Source organism: Bos taurus, chromosome 7, assembly GCF_002263795.3.
Source record: "Bos taurus isolate L1 Dominette 01449 registration number 42190680 breed Hereford chromosome 7, ARS-UCD2.0, whole genome shotgun sequence".
Classification (NCBI taxonomy): Eukaryota; Metazoa; Chordata; class Mammalia; order Artiodactyla; family Bovidae; genus Bos; species Bos taurus.
In genome coordinates this window covers 53178728-53193631 of record NC_037334.1, presented here as the reverse complement: position 1 = coordinate 53193631, position 14904 = coordinate 53178728, and the positions used below count along the sequence as shown (strand labels likewise).

Here is a 14904-nt window from a genome sequence, read left to right as displayed (position 1 = left end):
CCTTGGAATGCTGTGACTAAGAGTAGAATAAAATGATGCTACTGGGGAGGTAGGGGATGGCATCATGAATGACTTGTATTCTCTAAGTAAAATTTAGAGTCATCAGTGCATGACTCTGTTACCCAAGGCAAAGCAGGTAGGCCCTGAATATATGAAGCAGCTTTTGGTCATGGGCTCTACACTGTGCTAGCCAGACCCATTAGCAACCCTGGGAACCAAAGATCCAAACTGAGGAGATAACAAAAAGACCTGAGACAGAAGAAATGTTAGGATAGGAGAAAATGACGCCACAGAAGCAGAGTGAGACAATTATACCACCCTTAACAGCCACAAGATGCCCCTTCTATTTTCTTGTAGAATGATAGCAATGATGATGGTCTGATATTGTATCATACAAATTTTCTCTACAAAGAATGAGGAAGCCAACAGTATTCACCACACTGCTCATTTCTTTAAGATGTCTTGGAAAAAAGTTACACTAATAAGTACAATCTTAAGACCAACTACCTGAAATGGCCGGTATGTTTAAAAAAAAAAAAAAATCTTATTCTCATCAAGAGCAAACTAAAGAATTCTGGACAGCCAATGGTGGTTCTTCCAGAAGTTATGCAAGACAATATATTTTCTGTTTTCTACTGATATATTCAACTGAAGATAGGCCACATACACTCATGAGTAGTTCAGTAGGTAACAGTATACCTATAAGCAGTTTGGGGTTGAGCTTGTGAACCCTTTGAGGCAATAACTCACAAGGCGGGAAAAAATCTAAGGACTATAAAAAGTCATCTTATTGGTACACCCCTCTGGCTACATGGAAAATGTGACAAGTGTGTATGGATGGGTTAGGAAAAATTTACCACCACTAAGAGACATTCTATAAATATGTATGTTACTCTGATGGTGATAACAGCCTAACCTTTGACATATTTTTAAAATTATACTTATTATCACTAATATATTACTGTATAGTAGTAAGTGAGATGAAGGTTTACTAAAAGTAATTTTACTTCTAAAATTTAACATAATCTTTTCTCTCCTTTGTCTTTTTTAAAAGCACTTACCTAGAACCAGGAACACCCACCAGAGCCAGTACTGACCATCAAAATATCCAGGGAAGTAAGTGGAAAACTGAAAAATAAAGCAAAATACTTTAGAGAACCTCTGCAGATATTATTTCACATTTTAGCTTAAGAGTTTACAAAACACAAGATTTTACCTTGTACACAAATGCTGTTGCTCATTTAGTCTTACAAAAACTTCTAAAAATTTAGTCAAAGTATTTTATATAGTACAGATTTGAAATGATTACAATATTTGCTAATAAACTTCCTTTCGTGGAAAAGCAATCTTGAAATATGGTAGCTTTCAGCTTTACATACACCTTGTTTTGAAAGTGCTCAAACCTGTTTGTTTTTTTAAAAATATTTTTCCTCTTTTAGAAATATGTCTTTTTTAAAAAGAAATTTTATTTATTTTTGGCCTTGCGGGGTCTTCGCTGCTGTGCAGGCTTTCCTCTAGTTGTGAGAGCTGGGGCTGCTCTCCAGTTTCAGCACACGGGCTTCTCACTGTTGCGGCTTCTCTTGTTGCAAAGCACAGGCTCGAGAGCACGCAGGCTTCAGTAGTTGGTGGCCTGTGGGCTCAGTAGTTGAGTCTCCCTGGCTCTAGAGCACACGCTTATTAGTTGTGGCACATGGGCTTAGTTGCTCTGTGGCATGTGGGATCTTCCTGGATCAGGGATCAAACCTGTGTCTTCTGCATTGGCACACGGATTCTTTACCACTGAGCCACCAGGAAAGCCCCAGAAATATGTCTTGATGATACTTTCATTTTGCTTACACAGTGCCAAACTCAACTATATTTGGCCTCCTTTCTAATGATCCCTGATTTTGTTCCTGCCCTTTCAGCCATGCCTTGACCTTGGAAGCTTTACCATGTACATGATGATAATCCCATTCCTTTGCCAGGGACTATATAGGACATGATACTATTGTGGCCAGTGGGAACTAAGAGCTGCGAGGAAAGCTTCTTAGCTCTTAAAAAGAAAGGGAGAGGAAATAGTTTCCTTTCTTCTGCTGAGCACTGTTGTGTTTCTGACGTGATGCCTGAAACTGCCATGGCCAGCTATACCAATAGGTTGAGCCACCTGTCGGCTGTCCTTGATATCAGTGAAACATTTAACTGACCTCCATGTCAGGACTTATTTTCACTGGAAATAAAATTTCCCCAATGTTTTCTAAGCCATTTTTGAGCTACATGTTCTGTTACTCCAAAGACCATCCTAATTGATAAAAGCTGATTAATTCTTTTAAAAATTTAGTAAAAATAAAAAGATTGGTAACTACTTTGATCTTGCTTTCTGTTGAAGACTAGAGCTTAGCACAGTTTGAGCATTCAAATAGTTTTACTTCTTGATTAATAAGATTTAGAGAAGGAATGAAAAACTTCTTTATGGCTTGAGTTCATAACCTAAAGACCATGTTTTAGGAGAGTATATGTTAGTTGTCTAGGAGAAAAGCCCATAATTTTTATCAGATTCTCAAAGGAACTTGGAATTCTAAAAATGTTAAAGGCCATAGAATAAATAACTTTGAAAAACTCTATGGCTCAGTCAACACCCATTAGTTTAATAATGCCAGTTTATGATAAACACCTTGCTTTTATATTATAAAGCTAACAATGGCAGTAAACTTATCTCAAATCAGAGGACACTTTAAGAAACTAGATCTTTTACAACTTTAAATTACTTCATGCAATTCTAACTAACTGGTAACTCCTACATCACTTAAGATCTCTCTCTTATTTACTTTAGAGATAAGGGCCCCTAATGGAGTAGGGCTTGTTGAACAGTTCTGGCTCTCCAAATATCCTGGCATAACCAATGATGCTACTTACAACCAATCTTGGAAGAGAGGAAGGTTGAGAGGGAGGAAGGAGGGAGAAAAGAATAGAGGGGAAGAGAGAAGAAGGACTCAAACTTCAGCAGCATGAATGAGAGAAATGTCTGCTTTTGATGAGATACCAGAAAGTTAATAGACCCTTATTATAAAAACAACTAATTTCAGAACAAATACATGTAGTATCACATTATAAACATTAAAAACAGAGAAAGCAGCTGAACAAGGATAGATATCCTAGGGCCACCGATATTTTGCAGATTTGACTACAAAACTTGTGTGCATGAACCAACTACAACTGATCTAGGTTCAATTTTCTGAAACCAAAGACAAACAAAAAATCATTTTAAATGTTGAGATAATTCCGAAGTCAAATATTCAAAATTATTCCACTCGTTCTTCTCCAGAGACTATCACTGCTGGTGTACAACTTAACTTACCCTCACAATCAGGATCCACTTAATTAGAGAGAGACCAAATCCTGAAATGGCCCCATACCTTCCTGCAGCTGAAGTGGTCAGGCAAAAAGACAGGAAGAACCCAATCCAGTTAAAGAGGAATGCCACTGTAAAAGCCAAGAGAAGAAAAGAGGCAGGTCAGACACATCCTGTTATCCAAGAAGCAAGAGTTCTGAGGGTGCACTCTGGATTTACTTCTGCTTAAATGGCTTTCTCAAGGATAAACGAGCTGAGCCCACCCTCCACAATTCTTACCTCACCTCCCCAAAATGGCCATCCTCTGTCTTCCTCCCAAAAGCAAACAAGAAAGCACAGTCTCTAAATATCAGGTGTTTTATTATTACATCTACTGCTATACACTTTAAGAAATAACTTAATATCACCAAACTTCATACTTATGACTTGCACCCTTTACTGTATGTGTTATACCTGAGTAATTAAACATTATTTGAACATTAAATTAATGCCCCTAAATACTCTGATTCAAGTCATTCATCCTCTTGCTTCTGTAAACTTTGACAGCTTACATAATTCGTTACCTTTAAAAGCACTACATTTCCTTCATATCTTTTTAATACAGCAAATAGAATTTCTGAAATGGTTGCTCACTCCCAAGTCAGGCATATGGAAAGTTAAATGCAAAATAACATCAAGGGGGAAAAATCAGGCTGACTTTGATGTGTTAGAAAATAGAAGCATGCAAAACAGAATTCATCAGACAAAGGCATTTAATTCCTATTTTACTGGTCAAGAATGAGTAGGAGGAATGCTTAAGGGGTTCTGAAGATCAGAAAAATGAAGCTCAGCTCAAGAAAAATGTAGCATCCCCCATAACTGCTTTAAGTATATTTTCCATAGATATTCACAGAAATTGAAGACAGAGACAGGAAAGATGAAAGTGTACTGTGCTTTGAATGTGTCAGTAAAAGGCATCAAATACATATAATTATTAAAATATTATCTTAATTAGTTCTTTTAATTCAGTCATATTCACTCAGAATCTAAAGCACTCTGGTTTGCGGGAAGGGGCTCTGCTGTGTGTATATACTTACTGAAGAAAGTTAACATGAAAATCCCATCGTTTCCTATCCTCATCTGGTCAGGATCATCAAACTCCTCCCGACCTGCAAACTCCTCATCCTAAATGAAAAGAAAAGGTAAGTTCACAATAAATTATTTCCAGGCAAAGGAAAGACATCAAAAAAAATTGAGAAAGGGACAAAAGTGACTTCCAAGGGTAAAACGTACTGCTTTGGCTCAATTTAAAACTAAGAGCATTAAGCTTTAGTATATGTTAAATTTTTCATTGGTCTTCTAATATAAAATTTTTTTCTGAAATGAAAGGAATTTTTCACTTTCTAACCCAAGTTCTTTAACAATATATTTCAAAAATTATAAAGTTCACAAAGAACTATTCACTCTTCCTTATTCATACACACACACATATATATAAAAACATAAAGAAATATACGTATAAAGAAAAAGAAAATTCTCTTACACATTTGGCTTTAATGCTAGAATATCAGTAATCCAGGGCCTGTTTAGCCCAGAATATTAGTAATCCTGGACCTATTGAGAAAATACCATTGATTAGCTCAAGAGTTTTATGAAACTGACTTGGTGGGGGCAGATGGAAGAAGATACTGTGATCACATATGAAGAGTCTAACAGTGTTGCCCATGCTCAACTCCAGAACTATTTATACCGGTATACAGGTCTGAAACAACCTCACTTCCAATCTTACTGGCAGAGAGAATCCTTTCCATCCTAACCAGAAAACATAGTGTTGCAAGTCTAGAAGGAACATGATCTTGACCAACACTGACACCAACATATGTAGCCTACCTTTTTCTTTTCTTTTTAATTTTTAAAATTTATTTATTTATGGCTGTGCTTGGCCTTCGATGTTATACACGTGCTTTTCTCTAGTTGTGGGGAGCGAGGGCTCCTGTTCATTGAGATGCATGTGTTTCTCACTGCGGTGGCTTCTCTTGTTTCTTCTCTTGAGCACGAACTTCAGTGTGCGTGGGCTTCAACAACTGTCTTAGTTTGCCTGCATGATATGGGATCTTCCCAGACCAGGGGTTGAACCTGTGTACTCTGCACTGGGACGTGGATTTTTAGCCACTGGACCACCAGGAAAGTCCCCTACCTTTTCAACTAATTGTAGGTATGTGCTGAAATATTGAAAAAAAAAAAAAATGAATACACACTTAAAGTGGTAGACTTGTACACAGTCCAATGAGGGTTCCTCAAATGAAAAATAAACAAACAAATAAAGAAAACTTTAAGGAGAACCAAAACTTGCCCTACACAGAAAAGGGACTGGGACATTCCTAATAAGCTGTTAACTCATTCCCCTGAAGAGGGGAACCAAAGAAGAAGTGGAAGTAGCAGCTTCATCTAATTTACTATCTTTCCTCTAATGTTTGAAATTTATACAAGAATGGGTTCTTTCATATTTTTAAAAATAAGAAATACTTAGTATTCTGAATTCATAATAGCAGGAAGAACAGGCTTTGCCAAAATAGAAAGTAACTGTTTTGTGGGCGTCCCTGGTGGCTCAGTGGTAAAGAATCTGCCTGCCAATCCAGGGGACATGGGTTCTGGTCCTGATCTGGGAAGATCCCACATGCTGCAGAGCAACTAAGCCCATGAGCCCAAACTATTGAGTCTATGCTCCAGAGCCCAGGTGCTGCAACTACTGAGCTCATGAGCCACAACTACCGAAGCCCATGTGTTCTAGAGCCCATGCTCTGCAACAAGAGAAGCCACTGCAATGAGAAGCCTGTGCACTGCTATAGAGAGCAGCCCCCACTCACAACTAGAGACAAGCCGGCACAGCAACGAGGACCAAGCACAGCCAAAAATAAAGATAAATAAAATACAAAAAGAGAAAGTGTTTTGTGCATAACTATTCAAAATAAACTACCAAAATACATGGAAGTAATGCCTAGTAATACTATAAATGTTTTCTAACCATTCTTTCTATCTTGGTATCTCTAGTCCCAAAATTCCTCCTAAAATTGTCACCAGGTTAATGTTTCTAAAACACCATACTTGTCTTATCATACCCACACTTAAAAACTTTGAAGAATTCAGTGTGACCTACATGTAAGTCTAAATGTCTCAGCTTAGCATTCAGAAGATTCTATGACCTACAGTTCTGGCCAAACTCTTTGCTGAAGCAACACCAATCACTACAACCACAGAAACTGCCCTGTACTTGGCTGAATCACATCTGCTTTCCGAGCTTTCCCCTCTGGAATGTTCTTCTCCATCAAAACTCAGGGCCCACTTCAAATCCCATCTTCCCCATGATCACAAGGTTAAAGTCACAATTCTTAATGCTCACTGCTCTTGTGCTGCCCCTTAGATAATAGGTCTTTGTGGGCCTGTTCCCCAGCTGGACTTTAAGCTCTTGTATGGCAGGAGCATTGCCTTATACAAAGCCTTCTATCTATCCACTGCAAAATACATAGCAAATTATATATAAAAGTGTTCCATACATATTTGTTGAATAACAAAACCCCTTAAGAAGTTCTTAAATGTGTATATTTGTCAAATAAAACAGAGTTCTGTGATTAAGCCGCACTAATCTCCTGGTCTATTTCTATGGGACAGTTATCATAATTCAAGAGATCTAGAGAGTAGATACAAGGACTTTGGAGTCTAAAATGTCTGGGCTTGACTAACCTATGCTACTTATTAGCTATATGACTTTGGGCAATTTTTAATCTCTCTGGGTCTCAATTTTTGCATCTGTAAAATGGAGATAATATAATCTCTACCTTGCAAGGTTACTGTGAGGACTGAAAATAATATATACTATATATATAAGCACGAAACACAGTGTCAACCATGTTGTTTGCTTCCAATACATGTTAACTATATAAACACTGTTTTCTCTTTAGACAATGAGCTCCATGAGAGTTCTTCTTCCTTGCGCCTGTAAGAAGTGAATGCATGTCACCATGCAGAATCAGCGTAGACTACGCTCATCAACTGTAACTTCTGCCAATCAGTGGTTTTAGGAGTGTTACCCCTCATGGAAGATGTGACCTGCAAACAGTCTACCATCCTAAGGCCTGAACTTCTGGGCCTTGTGTCACTGCACTGCCCAGACTGAACTTATATTCTTATTCTTATATTTTACTCTAGCTTCCTGCCAGGCCTAGGGTCTGGAGCCCTGACTGCCCCATTTCCAGGGACTGGATGCCACTCTCCTTTCTCTCAGTATCAGGCCCAAGGTCCCACTTGTACCAGCTTCAACCTGAATGAATACGTGTGATACCACAATTGTATCACTTATAGGTCTGACATTATGAATCATGAGTGCCCAAAATTCTCCACTGGTTTTCATGACATCCCACCCCCACTCCCAAGAAGTAACATCAGGCCAGACAGAATCTGAATTCATTATGCCTCCACAGATGGCATCATCTGGATTGCTGGTGGCACAGGGTTCAACCAGATGATTGTTAGAGCCCCTCTGAGTTTAATATTATGAAGCTGCACTTATTTATTCTCTCCACAAATTCCTAAGCAGCTATCTACTTAACACCAAAATATTAAGTGTGCAGAATCAAGGCAAAATTGGTATATTCCTATATCAGCTCTGCTCCAAGATGTTTCAGCCATGAAAGGAGACTTGAGAAAGTGAAGGTAGTAGTAGAGATACAGGGGAAATGAGCTGGTTTGACTAGTGATTTTTCTGCTCTTTTATACTGTTTACCTCCATCATCTTCAGGAAAAGATAAGAGTCTATTATCCCAAAAGAAAAACGTATCTGATTTTAAAGATTAGTTGTACTTTTACTAATCAATTTAATCTAAGTAATATCACAAAGTTGATAACGCAAAGAACTTAATTCCCATAAACTAGTACCAAATAACAAGGTCTAAATTGGACTTACTCTTCCAGGAACCAAAGGGATAGTGGCTTCAGCTTTGGTTCTCTCAGCTTCATCATAACTGGGCAGTGTGGTAGCCACATTGTAAGATGGGGGCTTTGGAAACCCAGACTCGTCTTTGTAGTCAAAATATGCTGCAAAATAAAAAGAAGTCGCAATTACCCAGTGATTAGCTGAAATGAGGAAAAAGGATTTCTGCTAACTCTGGCAAACAAAAACCAACCATTCCTCTAAAATTTTGCTGTTCTTTTAGTCGCTAAGTCCGACCCTGCGACCCCAGGGACTGTAGCCCACTAGGCTCCTCTGTCCATGGGATTTCCCAGGCAAGAATACTGGAGTGGGTTGCCATTTCCTTCTCCAGGGGATCTTCCTGACCCAGGGATCAAACCCATATCTTCAGAATTGGTAGGTGGGTTCTTTACCACTGAGCCACCAGAGAAGCCCTCCTCAAACATTATATATAGAATAACTGAATCAAAAGATGCTTAAAGATGAACATGGGATTGGGAATAATTTTTAAACTTATTGGCTTTTCAATTATTTAAATTCCAGATTCACTTTACTTTCCCTGCCAAGTGCTTTTGAACACTTTTTCTGGCTCATTATGTGGTGGCTTCTCAGGTGGCATTAGTGGTAAAAGAACTTGCCTGCTAATACAGGAGACATAAGAGACATGGGTTTGATCCCTGGGTGGGGAAGATCCCCTGTAGGAGGGCACAGCAACCCACTCCAGTATTCTTGCCTAGAGAATCCCATGGACAGAGGAGCCTGTTGGGCCACAGTCCATGGGGTCCCAAAGAGTTGGATATGACTGAAGCAACTCAGCACATATGTGGTGTGTTCACAAAAACATACAATATTAATAATAGCATAAGGTAAAGTTTAAGCTAAAAATAATTCACCTGTGTGTTTGGAAATCTGTACCATGGTTTTCTCCCACTTATAAACATCAAAATAAACTTGAAAACAAGGTTAAAATTAGTATTTCATAGATTTTTGCACTTTGATTCTTTCACACTATTTTTACCATGGATTGTTTCCTATGACATGCCTAAGGTAATCACAGGTTCAGTTAGAGAATCGTTACTGAGTGAAATCTTGCCTCACCTCTTTTTAAATTTACATCTTTATTCTCACTGACTTCTATTATAATAGATTCAATATGTATTATTAGAACAGATCTATTTACAAATGGATTAAATTTTCTACACAATTTTTTTAAAACTTAAGAATTTTGAAAAAATTTCTATGCTTCAAGATTAACATTTTTTCTCCACCTTGCTTAACTATAATTAACTTCCAATTTTACTGTAGTATATTACTGAAATTATCAATCAATAGAATTCACCTCATTAACCAAAAATAAGGAGAAAAATTTATTGTCTTCACATGGGCAGAAGAAAGGATTGATAAAATCCTTTCATCTTAATTGATAAAATAAAACCTAAAACTGATTCCTTAATCTTTTCACAAATCTCTAAGAAAAATCGAGAGTAAGTATCATAATTAATGGTAAGTTATTAAAAGCTTTCTCCCCTAAGATTAGAAAATCAGACAAAAATGGCCCACTATTACCACTTCAATTCAAACATTATCTTAGAAGTACTATCAGGTTGGTGCAAAAGTAATTGCAGTTTTCCATGGTTGGACTTTGCTGTTTGATACTGGAAAGTGAAAGTCGTTCAGCCGTGTCCAATTCTTTGCAAACCCATGGACTATATATAGTCCATGGAATTCTCCAGGCCAGAATACTAGAGTGGGTAGCCCTTCCCTTCTCCAGGAGACATTCCCAACCCAGGGACTGAACCCAGCTCTCCCGCAATGCAGGCGGATTCTTTACCAGCTGAGTCACAAGGAAAGCCCTTGATACTGGAATACATTCTTAAATAAATGTAGTCATGTTATACATCATTTTACTGTGCATTTCTCACTTTGTTTTTTTGCTAATGATTTATTACTTGCTGTGTATTTTATATTCATTTTAGACTATGGAAATGATTTTAGACAAAAAGCAAATTCGAGCGATTTTCTTACTCAAGTCGTAAAGCAGCAGAGACAACTCATGATATCAACAGTGCATTCAGCCCAGGAACTGCTAATGAACATACAATATGGTGGTGGTTCAAGAAGTTTTGCAAAGGAGATGAGAGCCTAGAAGATGAGAGCAGTGGATGGCCGTCGGAAGTTGGCAATGACCAACTGAGAGGATCATCAAAGCTGATCCTCTTAAAACTACACGAGAAGTTGCACAAGAACTCAACATCCACCATTCTACAGTTGTTCAGCATTTGAAGCAAATTAGAAAGGTGAGAAAACTCGGTGAGTGAGTGCCTCATGAGTGGACCGCAAATCAAAAATTGTCATTTTGAAGTGTCGTCTTCTCTTACTGTACACAACAACAAATCATTTCTCAATAAGATTGTGATGTGCCATGAAAAGTAGATTTTATATGACAACCAGCAATGACCACCTCAGTGGCTGGACCAAGAATAAGCTCCAAAGCACTTCCGAAAGCCAAAACTGCACCAAAAAAAGCTCATGGTTACCGTTTGGTGTCTGCTGCCTGTCCAAACCAATACAGCTTTCTGAATTTCGGCAAAACCAATATATCTGGAGAAGTATGCTCAGCAAATGGATGAGATGCACCGAAAACTGCAAGGGCTGCAGCCAGCACTGGCCAACAGAAAGGGCTCAATCCTTCACAGGAATGCCCAACCGCACATCACAAAACCAACACTTCAAAAGCTGAATGAGCTGGGCTACGAAGCTTTGCCTCATCCGCCATATTCACCTGACCTCTTGCCAAGCGACTATGACTTCTTCAAGCATCGTGACAATTTTTTGCAGGGAAAATGCTTCCACAATCAGTAGGAGGCAGAAAATGGTTTCCAAGATTTCACCGAATACCAAGGCAAGGATTTTTATGCTACAGGAATAAACAAACTTCTCTTGGCAAAAATGTGTTGATTGTAATGGTTCCTATTTTGATTAATAAAGATGTGCTTGAGCCTAGTTATAATGATTTAAAATTCACGGTCTGAAATTGCAACTACGTTTGCACCAACCGAAGAATTGATGCTTTTGAACTGTGGTGTTGGAGAAGACTCTTGAGAGTCCCCTGGACTGCAAGGAGATCCACAGTCCATTCTAAAGGAAATCAGCCCTGGATGTTGTTTGGAAGGAATGACGCTTAAAGCTGAAACTCCAGTACTTTGGCCACCTCATGCGAAGAGTTGACTCATTGAAAAAAGACTCTAATGCTGGGAGGGATTGGGGGCAGGAGGAAAAGGGGACGACAGAGGATGAGATGGCTGGATGGTATCACCGACTCGATGGACGTGCGTTTGAGTGAACTCCGGGAGTTGGTGATGGACAGGGAGGCCTGGCGTGCTGTGATTCATGGGGTCACAAAGAGTCGGACACAACTGAGTAACTGAACTGAACTGAACTGAATACTAGTTGATGCAGTATGGCAAGAAAAGAGAATACAAGACAAAAGGATTGGAAAAGAATAAGTCTTAAGTCTATCCTTAATCATGGAAGACATAATTACATATGTAGAAAATCCAAGAGTATCTACAAACAAATGATTAGAATTAATATATGAATTTAGGAAAGTCTCTGAACACACAGTTAATATAAACCATCAATTATATTTTCATATATCAGTAACAAACAGAAAATAAAATTATACATGGACCGTTTACAACAGCACCAAAACAAACCAAATACCTATGAATAAATCTAATTAAAAAGATGCAAGAAAAAAATATGTAAGAAACAAGATGCAAGGTCTCTATATTGAAACTCACAAAATATTATTCAGAGAAATTAAAGAAAATCTTAATAAATGGGAGGGATTTAACACAGACTGGAAGACATAATATGATAAAGATGCTGCTGCTGCTGCTAAGTCGCTTCAGTCGTGTCCGACTCTGTGTGACCCCATAGACGGCAGCCCGCCAGGTTCCACCGTCCCTGGGATTCTCCAGGCAAGAACACTGGAGTGGGTTGCCATTTCCTTCTCCAATGCATGAAGTGAAAAGTGAAAGTGAAGTCGCTCAGTCATGTCCGACTCTTAGCGACCCCATGGACTGCAGCCTACCAGGCTCCTCCGCCCGTGGGATTTTCCAGGCAAGAGTACTGGAGTGGGGTGCCATTGCCTTCTCCGGATAAAGATGCTAATTATCTTCAAATTAATAAACAGATTCAGTGCAATCCCAACTAAACTTCCAGCAGAGTTTTTGTTTATTTCTTCCCATTTTATGGAAACTGGCAAGCTGATTCTAAACTGTAAATGAAAGCCAAGAAGTACCAAAGCAATCTTGAACAACAAAAAGATTAAAGGACCTAATTACCAGATATCAAGATTATAAAGCTCTGGAATTAAGACTGGAGTATAGGCACAAACAGACCAAAGAAAGTATTGAGTCCAGAAAACAGATACTCATACACATATATGGTCACCTGATTCATGACAAAGGTGCCACTGCAGTACAGTGGAGGAAAAATGGTCTTTTCAATAAGTGGTGTGGGACCAAATGGATATCTGCAAGGGAAAACAATCCTGACCACTACCTCATACTATACAGAAAAAAACAACTCCAGATGGCATGCAGACCTACCTAAATGAGAAAAATAAAATATCAAAGCTTTTAGAATAAAATAAGGAAAATGTATTATTGAAACTAAAGCTGCCACCTAATCCAATTCAAGAAACTTATTTTTCTCTATGTCAAAATAACTACTTTAACAGATGCACACATATACATGCATATATAATTTCCTTAAAATTTTTTTACTTTTAATTAAATCACACTAAAAATCATATTACAAGTTGATAGGTACAGTCTGAATTGCCCATAGCCACAGTAATTCTGAATATGTGAACAAAACTGATACCTACCACTTTAAGGAAAGCTTGTTTTGGCCACACCACACAGTTTGCAGGACCTCAGTTCTTCAATTAGGGACTGAACCCAGGCCATGGCAGTGAAAGCCTGGAATCCTAACCAATAGGCCACCAGGGAACTCTCCTTACTATCTTAAGTTGAGGGAAATCAAGAATATTTATATTTCCCTATTTCAAAGGATTTTTTAAAAATGGGATCCATCGATATAGACACCTCACATAAAATTTTAAGTTTCCATGAAAAGTTTAATGACAATGTTTTCTAATTTAGTACATTCAAAACAAAAATCCAGTATTTGTTTACCACAATTTACATACCACAAATTAAAACAGGTAAACTGAATATACAGAACAGTGATTTTTGACTTTTCCCCCCTACCAACATGTGTGCACCACTCTATTTCTAACCATCAGTCACGTACTTGCCACTCTGTCACAGTTCTGTTTCAGAGAATATGGAAGAGGTTCCATCAAAACTGCTCAGTTTTCAGCAATTAAAGCAGAACTGGTATCACAAAGATCTAATTACCAAAAGTCCTAAACTATCACAATTTTCTTTCTTCTCCCCCATCTCTTCTAAACATGTGTGTGAAAATTATAAAGATAATCTGGCATAGGATGGAAAGAAAAAAATTAATTAAGGAGGGTCTGAACTATGAGGAAGAAAATGGGAGACTTCTAGCTTTTTTTAATTAAGGATTTATCAGCCTTTTATTTATTATAAAAGAAATCGAACATATTATATTCCAGGTCATAGGTACTAGAATCAAAGAGCAGAACAACTAACAAGAAAACTATAAAAAGAACAAGAGAAAAAAACGTGATCACTTGGTTTCTGAATTCTATCCTTATATTAAGAGTGTTGAAATGAAATTAAGTTCCATAAAAAAGTCACATTGGAATGGGGCCTTTATCTGTTTTTCAGAACAGTAACATGAGTTTTTTTCACCTCAGGCTACACACTACAAATAATGTTAAAGACTTCTTACAGAAAGCTGAAGCAAATACCAACACCAACAAATACTTAGTAGCCAAAAGTCTCTGGCTAATGCATTTCAAGAGCTCAGCAGTCATCTCACCCTGTTACCTACCTGCACTCTCTGCAGAGATGCTGCTGTAAGGTGGAGGAGCATCCCCTGCAGCCTGTTCAGGTTCTCCAGGCTCTTCTTCATTCTGCAACTAAATAAAAATTTCACATTTTAATGCAAGCATAAGGGCAATTAGAGAAAAACCTGAAAACTGGAATAGCTTTTCTGGAAAGCTATTTGGCAGTGGGTTTCAAAAGTGTTAAAATGTGCAGATCCTTTACGAAGTAGTCTACTCCCAGGATTTATCCTAAGGAAATAATCAGAAAGAGGCAAATAAGGTAGCAAATAAATGCTATTCAGGAACAACCTAAATACCAATCACAGGGGACTTGTTAAATAAATTACAGTTCACCTCACAAAGGATTACTAAGTAACCACAAAAATGAAAATGAAGAAAATTCGATGACTTGAACAGAAAGATTTGTGTTGTACTGTTACATAAAAAAGTTAAATTTATCAAATCATGCTGCTGCTGCTGCTATGGCACTCAGTCGTATCCGACTCTGTGTGACCCCATAGACGGCAGCCCACCAGGCTCCCCCGTCCCTGGGATTCTCCAGGCAAGAGTGCTGGAGTGGGTTGCCATTGCCTTCTCCTATCAAACCATATGAATCACATAAGTTGGTTTTGAAAGACAGTT

The 14904-nt window shown here is 38.2% G+C and overlaps 1 protein-coding gene across 2 annotated transcripts in view; it reads right to left on the bottom strand.

Moving 5' to 3' along the window:
* NDFIP1 (Nedd4 family interacting protein 1) overlaps positions 1-14904 on the bottom strand; it is a 128518-nt gene that overhangs the window by 9192 nt on the left and 104422 nt on the right. For both annotated transcript variants that reach the window (XM_059888770.1, XM_002689268.5), the window contains 5 exons: positions 14268-14355; positions 8268-8398; positions 4405-4492; positions 3335-3459; positions 1062-1128 (listed from right to left, as the gene is read on the bottom strand). In XM_059888770.1, the coding sequence (XP_059744753.1) occupies positions 1062-1128; positions 3335-3459; positions 4405-4492; positions 8268-8398; positions 14268-14355 (499 nt within the window). The remainder of the gene's footprint in view (positions 1-1061; positions 1129-3334; positions 3460-4404; positions 4493-8267; positions 8399-14267; positions 14356-14904) is intronic.